Raw genomic sequence first — 7,519 nt, forward strand, 5'->3', positions numbered from 1 at the left:
AAATATGGTAGTTCTAGGATTGTACTACTGATAACCTAATCAGGAAAGTGCAGGTGATTATTAAAGGTTCAGTGAGATTAGGGAAGCTGGTAAAATGGAACAAACAATAATAATGGGAGCCTTCGACTATCCTCACATAGACTGAATAAGAACCTCATCAGGGCAAGATGCAGAGATAAAATTTCTGGATGTGATAAATGACTGTTTTGTAGAACAACTCGCCTGGGAACCCACAAGGGAAGAAGCAATTCTAGACCTAAACATGCAGGACCTGGTTCAAGAGGTATCAGTTGGTGAGCCACTGTGTAATAGCAACTATAACATAATCACATTCAACATTTTAGCAGGAGGGAGTAAGCCAGAAAAGTCTACCATGCCAATATGCAACTTTAGGAAGAGTAATTGCACAAAAATGAGGAAATTAGGAAGAAGTTTAAAAGAGCATTCAAAAAACATAAAACACCTGCAGGTAGCTTAGAAGCTGTTTAAAAATACCATAGCAGCGGCTCAGGAAAAGCCTGCATCACAAATTGAATAAGGGAACCAGCAGACCACTAAAACCCCTGCGTGGTTTAATAGGGAGTTAAGGAGGCCCTCCAAGGCAAAAAGCATCCTTCAAAAAATGGAAGGCATACCTAAATGAGAAAAACAGGAAGGCTCACAAAATAGGGCAGGTCAAATATAAAAGTGAACTAAGGCAGGCCAAAACATAATTTAAGGAGGATCTAGCAAAAGATACTAAATTTAATAATAAAAACTTTAAAAAATGCATCAGAAGCAGGAAGCCAGCTAGAGAATTGGTGGGACTATTATATGTCCAGAATGTAAAAGATGCCCTTAGGGATGACAAGACCACAACAGAGAAGCTAAGTGAATTCTTTGCATTGGTGTTTATCACAGAAGATACTGGGGAAATTCCCAAGCTAGGTCAATTCTTTGTAGTAGATAGGTCTGAAGAGTTGGACCATGTTAAAGTCACAACAGAAGAAGTTTTAGAACATGTTAAACAAAAGGAAATGCTGATAAGTCACCAGGACTGGATGGCATTCACCCAAGAGTTCTGAAGGAATACAAAAGGTGAAATTATAAAACTTGGTGATACTTAATATATTAAAACTATTGTTACAAATGGCCTCTGTGCCAAAGGACTGATGGCTTGCCAGTGTGATACCCACCTTCAAAAAGAACCCTTGAGGTGATCCCGAGAACAACAGACCATTCATTGAGTCTCGCTTCATCCCTAGCAAGTTGGTAGAATTTATAATACAGAATAAAATTGGCAGTCACATAGAGAAACAGGATCTATTAGGGAAGAGGCAGCATGGTTTTTTGTAAAGGGAAGTCCTGCCTTATCAATCTGCTGGAGTTCTTTGTGGGTATCAGCAAGCACGGGAACAAAGGGGATCCAGTTGACGATATATTTGGACTTTCAGATGCCAAAGGCTTAAAAAAAGCAAAAACAAACTTCTCTAGATTAGTAAAGTCAAGGTATATGATATTCACTGCTCTTCCTCCTGCCTTGCCTCCATCCACAAAGCCAGTCACCTTGTCATAGAATGAAATCAAGTTGGTTAAGCTGGATTTCATCTTGACAAACCTTTGTTGGCTGTTTCTTATCACTTTATTTTCTGTATGCTTAGAAATAAATTCCTTGAAGTTCTTCAGTCTCTTTCTGGGTATCAGGGTTAGATTGACGTTATAATATGGATTTTATTTTACTTTAAAATTTTAGTGTTGTACATCAGATTTTTAAAGTTTGACAGATGTAAGTCTGATTTAGTATGAAGTGCTATCAGAGTGTACACTAAAGCTTTTTAGGTTTTGTTTTCTCTCTCCTCTCTTGTATTCCACATGTACTGTCCATTTTAAAGACAAGATTTAAATTAGAATGCTGTAGGGACTGTGGCATTTTTTCATTGACCCTATGTTGAGGATATCTTGTTATGACAGTGCTAATTTAGATTATTTCCCTAGTTGATTGTGTCATCTCATAGTTTAATGTCTAAATTAGGAACTGTTACTGAAAGGAAATTAATTTTGAAAGGTTTCATTTGAGCATTTCTTTAGCTCCACTCATTGGTTGGACCAGGGATCGGCAACATTTTTTGTGGAAAGTGCCAAAAAACCTGGCAAACTGGAGTTTGAAGATGTTGGTGTGCCGGGGTGGATGGCAGGGAGCCACGACAGGGCCTGATCATGGCAGCACAGTCCCGGCCCCTTCCCCGCCATCCTACTTGGCACATGTGTAGCCACCCAGCAACAAGCGGGGCCAGTGCTGCCGCTTGCAGACTTGCAGCTACCAGGGATCCCGGGCTGCTCATAGGAGAGAGCCACGAGCCTGAATGTAGCTGCTCTGGGGTCTAGAGCCCTACCCTGCTTGTTGTCAGTGGAGGCTGCAGGCATGTCTTGGGGAGCACAGTGGGGAAGGGGCTGGGGCACTGAGGTGAAGGGTGTAGCCCCTTCCCTGCTGCAGGCTAGGTGCTGGTGGCATGCTCAGAGACAATGCAGACCCCACCCAGACCCATTGGGCTGCGGAGGGGAAAAGAGCCGTGGCCCGTGTTTGTGCTACCCCGCAGCAGCAGCCTGGCTTCCAGCTCAGTGCAGCTGGAGCAGAGGCTGGCAGTGTGGTTAGGTATGGCCTGCTGGCAAGTGGGCATGAGAGGAGCCCCCTGGGGCCACCCATCCCAGTCACCCCTGCAGCACTGCCCCCACCTGCGAGTACTTTCCTTTGGACTTGCAGTCCGGCCAAGGGCTATACATGTTCAGATGTTTCAAGTGCTCTAATTCATAAAAAGAATAGCTAAATAGTTTGTAGTTTTACTAGTTAAATCTTTGAGAGGAAAATAATATATAGGCTATCAAATATTTTATCTTTTTTATTTTTAAGCTAAATTTAATAATACTTTGTAGACACAATAGAAAATTTATTTTCAAATGTGAGGCATTTGTTAAAATAAATTTAACTCTAAATTCAGTTAATTAGTTAATTCTTCAACTAACCCTGTTTGTTTTAAGGATAAAGATGGTAAATATGTCAGCAACAGAGATGTCTTCGTATACATACCTCAGTTTCCAATATGCTTCACCAGACAGACAAAGAATTTAAGTCCAACTAATTATCGAATATGTAAGGTCTTGATTTGGGGAAGCTGCCTATTTATTAAATGGTAATGATTAATTCTGCACAGTCATTCTGTTTTTATCCCTCTTGTTACATTTAAGTAGATTTATTACAACTCTGGATGTCGGAGATAAGCCAAAACTTTCCCAATGCAAGAAGCCTATTACTAGGGAGGGAGCAGGGTTCAGTTTAGGACTTACTGATGGCAGGCTTAAAGAATCTTTTATTTATTGATGTGGTATTTTATTTGATACTACAGGGTCAAGAGAAGTATGGATTATTAAATGTGACAAAAATTACAGAAAATGGGAAAAAAGTTCGGTAAGTCTATACTTCAATTTGATTTTCTTGGTCTTTGTTTTATTGATATATGAATTGGGTAGTTATCAGTGTAAATAATAGTTGAATAAATATTATGATTTTCATATTAGTAATTATTGCTAAACAGGTTTTTAATATCTTGTTTCCAGGTGGAATTTGTTATAATTTTGTGTAAATTTGCCTCAGAGTTTCACTTGGAGTGGAGATGCAGCATTTTCCCTACTGCAATATTAATGATCTTCTCAATAGGCTGAAGACACCTAGGCTTTTAACAGTGGTACTCTGGTATCTAAAGCCCTTGCTGAAGCTTTGTATTACTTGAAAGTACTCAATTATACTTTGGCTGCTATAATATCCTGAGGCTATTAATAATCCAAAGTTTCACCTAAATAGTTTTTGGTGTGATTACCCATTATTCACTTCCTAATGTCAGTATCAGTTGATAGTTTAACTAGAAATTTGTTGCCTTTCAAATTGCTCTACCCCAGGTTTGGCTGTACCCAGCCTGTTGGGCTACCAGGGGACCACTGGAAATAGGGGAAGAGGGCTGCTGTAGAATCCCAGGGTCTTCAGCAATCAGCAGCAGGAAGGCGGGCAAGGGCTGGCACAACCCCAGGCTCCCTCCAGCTACTTTGACTATCACCACCACTGTGGCCCCAGCTAATCAGTTGCCTGCCCCACTGACCTGTGCTAAACCCGGAGCTGGAGTCATCACCAGTGCTTCATGCCAGAGTTCCTGCCCTGGCACAAAATCTGTGTTTGGCTGCAGGTGCTCCATCTCTGGTATGGAGCATGTGGCTAGAGCTGGAGTTACTGCTGCCACCACATGCATCTGACAGGGGCTGGAGCTGCTGTCACTGCCAGCAGAGCCATCCCATTCCCTGGACTGGATCTGGAACTGGCCTGGGGCCTTGATAGATTTTTTTCAGTACCAAGCTTAATTTATTTTTCAACACTGTTTTACAAGTATTTTTCTGGGAACAAACTATGAAATAGAGCCAGGCAGCAGCAGGCTCAGCTATGAAATAGTTAATTGTGTTGAGAAATGGAGGCAGTTCACATATTTTAAAGGTGCCCCGTGGCACCAGAACTACAGAATTGGTGTTTGAAGGATATTAGTTCATAATTCTCACTTGAACAAAACTTTTTTAAAAAAAAGAACGAAAGATGAAATGTTTTAGAAATCAGTAAGCTACCAAAGGAGTGCCAATCTGCTGTGTGCCTAGAATATGGACTATTGTATATAACTTTTAAACTAGATGAGTTATTTCTTCCGAGTTTCTCGGATTTTTTATTTAGTGCCACCCATACAGTTTATAATTTAAATGTATAATAAATACACAGATGTAATGAGGCAGAAGTTTGGGGATTTTAGCCTCTTTAAAGTATATAATCTATATATAAGTACATTTTTTCTAGTTAATTGATGCAGTATTCTTCCAGCAGTATTCTGAATGTTAACATCTTTAAACTTGCATGCATTTTTTCCTGGCAGATCTTTGAAGTGAAATGGCCTAGGTCTAGTGTTTTCTTCAGTTTCATGGATTTTTGCTTAGAAAGAAGTAATTTGGCCATCTTATCTCTGAAAATAGCTAAATCCTAACTGTTAGCTCATACTTGCACAAAGAAGACAAGGACTTCAGGGTGCTGACAGACATGAAAAAAAAAAAGCGCTTTATCGGAAGGGGCAGCATGTTAATTCAACCTGGCTCCACAGCATCTGTATAAATTGGGTGATTCAGTGGGGCTTTTTGGCACTTTTATCTAATAGCTGATTCAGTTGATAAAAGTGCCAAAAGCCCCGCTGAAGTGCCCAATCTATATAGATATTGGGCAAGCCGGGTCCAGCTAACGCAATGCCTCTTTTGGGCATGTACTGCTTTCAGCACTGGGGCATGCCCATCTTAAAATAAATCTCCATTTTGTGGGGGAGGGATTCCCCACATCTGTAAGAAGACTAAAATGTTTTTAGCTATAAAGGGACAGTGTGGGGCGGGGTGTAGGGGGTGCTGAAGGATGAGTATGGATTTGTTATGCTGTTGAAATAGCTCGCCTCTCTTTTCTGCATGTAAATTCTCAAAAGAAATATCCTTTTATTACACATGTAAGTTAATTTGTGTCAGATGTGGAATGCTTGGATTCTTTGCTGGTATGGGCTACAGTGCCTTGTTAATCTCAAAATGATGCAGTGTTTTGATATAGTCTATTTAGTATTTAGCAGTTTGGGCATAATTATACAGTGGTTTTTTTTCTAGTGAAACTGATAGCTTTCACTGCTGTTTAGGTCCATCTGATTTGGAAACTTTGGCCAGCTTGGGACTATTTAATACAAATTCCTCTCTGTAAACATATTAGTAATTCAGACTTACTGATATTGCTAATGATCATTGCAATCATTACATTGTTAATTAACATGCAAGTCTGCTCTTCAGCAGAGGGCAGATTTTGAAGTAGTTTCATTTTATTTGGAAACAAATATAAATATTAGTCATTTTAATTGCAGGAAAAACTGGACGTCATCATGGGCAGTGTTACAAGGTTCGTCATTATTGTTCACTAAAACCCAAGGAAGTGGAACTGGCTGGGTAAGTGCTTTGCCTATTCATCTCTTTGCTTGATTTAATTGTCTTTCTGATTATGCAAAGTATATTGCAGCTGTCATCTGAAGGGTTGACAATAACAAAATATATGCATGTAGAAATGAGAATAATAAGGGAGGGGAAGAGTAGTGTAAATACAATTTGTGATGCAGCATCAGAAGCAATCCAAATGTCTTTTTGCCCCCTTGTATTTGGATATCTTATGAATCACTCACCAGGTCTAATTGAGAAACTTATAAAAGGTTTTTCAACTGTCTTTAAGTTTGTCTGACCTGAACTGAAAGATAGCATGTGCTCCAGACCAAATATGTCCTTGATCTTTCTCACCAATGGGTTTATTTAAATTGGATTCTGTTTGGTCTGTCTCAGTTTAGTTTCCTGAAGAGATTATTTTCACAGCTGAAGGCAAGTTGAATGTGCTGTCGTTAATACGATGCAATAACCTCCCTACTATTGCACTGGAAGTTATGAATAATCACTAATGGCTTACGTAGGATTGATGAGATAATAGGATCTTGTGGGTAAATCAATGTGAAACCAGGTAAAGTCCAGGGAGAAGGCAGAACTTTAATGTTTGGTCATATTATAATCCATGCTTTATCACACTTCTGCTTTGTTTTGTGTCTGTACATTGCGAGTAAAATGTTCATATCCAGTTGACAGTCGATGTGAGAGGCACCATTTGACGATATCCTGAGACTGACAAATTATATATGCTCCAAGCTTAGTAACAGTTATAGTTACACTGACTATGAATTTATTTGACTTTGGGCATAGAAGCAGTCTTTCAAAACATTTTCTGAAGCTTCATATTTTAAATGATATCTAGCCCTATTTTGAGTCTAAAGAGCAGTTTGATGAACAGAGATTGTATTTGACTGGCGTGTTCATGCTCCCTGGAGCTTTTTTGTTCTCTCTTCTTTCTGCTGTTTGGCTATTTCTGAGCAGGGAATTGATATTGACAGTATTTTTGAAGCCTTTCAAGAGATCAGAAATTTCGTCAGTTCTTGTCCTTCTGTTGCTAACTCCAGTACTTAAGTAGAGTGGAAAGTTGCAGGAAATGAGTAAGGACCTCAGAGAAATACCAGTAGGAGAGGTCTAAAGCAATTGGGATGGACCAGGAGGTATTAGGAAGGAAAGCCTAAATAAATAGGGGGTGGAAGAAAAGCAGAAGAGGAAAATGAATAAGGCAATATTTAATTAGATTACATTGGTAGAGAGTGGACATTGAGGTGTGTACTGCAATATGCATTGGTAGCAGACACTGGAGGGAGAAGTGCACAGAAAAGGAAATAGAAAGCCAATCTAACACGGACAAAAAAAATAAAGGGAGCAAATTCAATTGTGTGTGTGTGTGTGCATTGTGGCTAGGGACAGAAATTACACACAAATCAATATAAGTAATTGGAAACTGGTTTGAATCTGTAACACAACAGAAGTTCAGCGTACATCAATTGCTTTCAAAATGGTTGAAATA

The 7,519-nt window shown here is 39.5% G+C and overlaps 1 protein-coding gene across 6 annotated transcripts in view; it reads left to right on the forward strand.

The window, feature by feature from the left end:
* Positions 1 to 7,519, forward strand: part of ARHGAP12 (Rho GTPase activating protein 12) — a 183,643-nt gene that overhangs the window by 135,165 nt on the left and 40,959 nt on the right. For all 6 annotated transcript variants that reach the window (XM_019508204.1, XM_019508201.1, XM_019508205.1 and 3 more), the window contains 2 exons: positions 3,381 to 3,442; positions 5,946 to 6,027. In XM_019508204.1, coding sequence (XP_019363749.1) covers positions 3,381 to 3,442; positions 5,946 to 6,027 — 144 coding nt within the window. The remainder of the gene's footprint in view (positions 1 to 3,380; positions 3,443 to 5,945; positions 6,028 to 7,519) is intronic.

The sequence above is a fragment of the Gavialis gangeticus genome, unplaced genomic scaffold, assembly GCF_001723915.1.
Source record: "Gavialis gangeticus isolate Ggan-Ray unplaced genomic scaffold, GavGan_comp1, whole genome shotgun sequence".
Lineage (NCBI taxonomy): Eukaryota > Metazoa > Chordata > Crocodylia > Gavialidae > Gavialis > Gavialis gangeticus.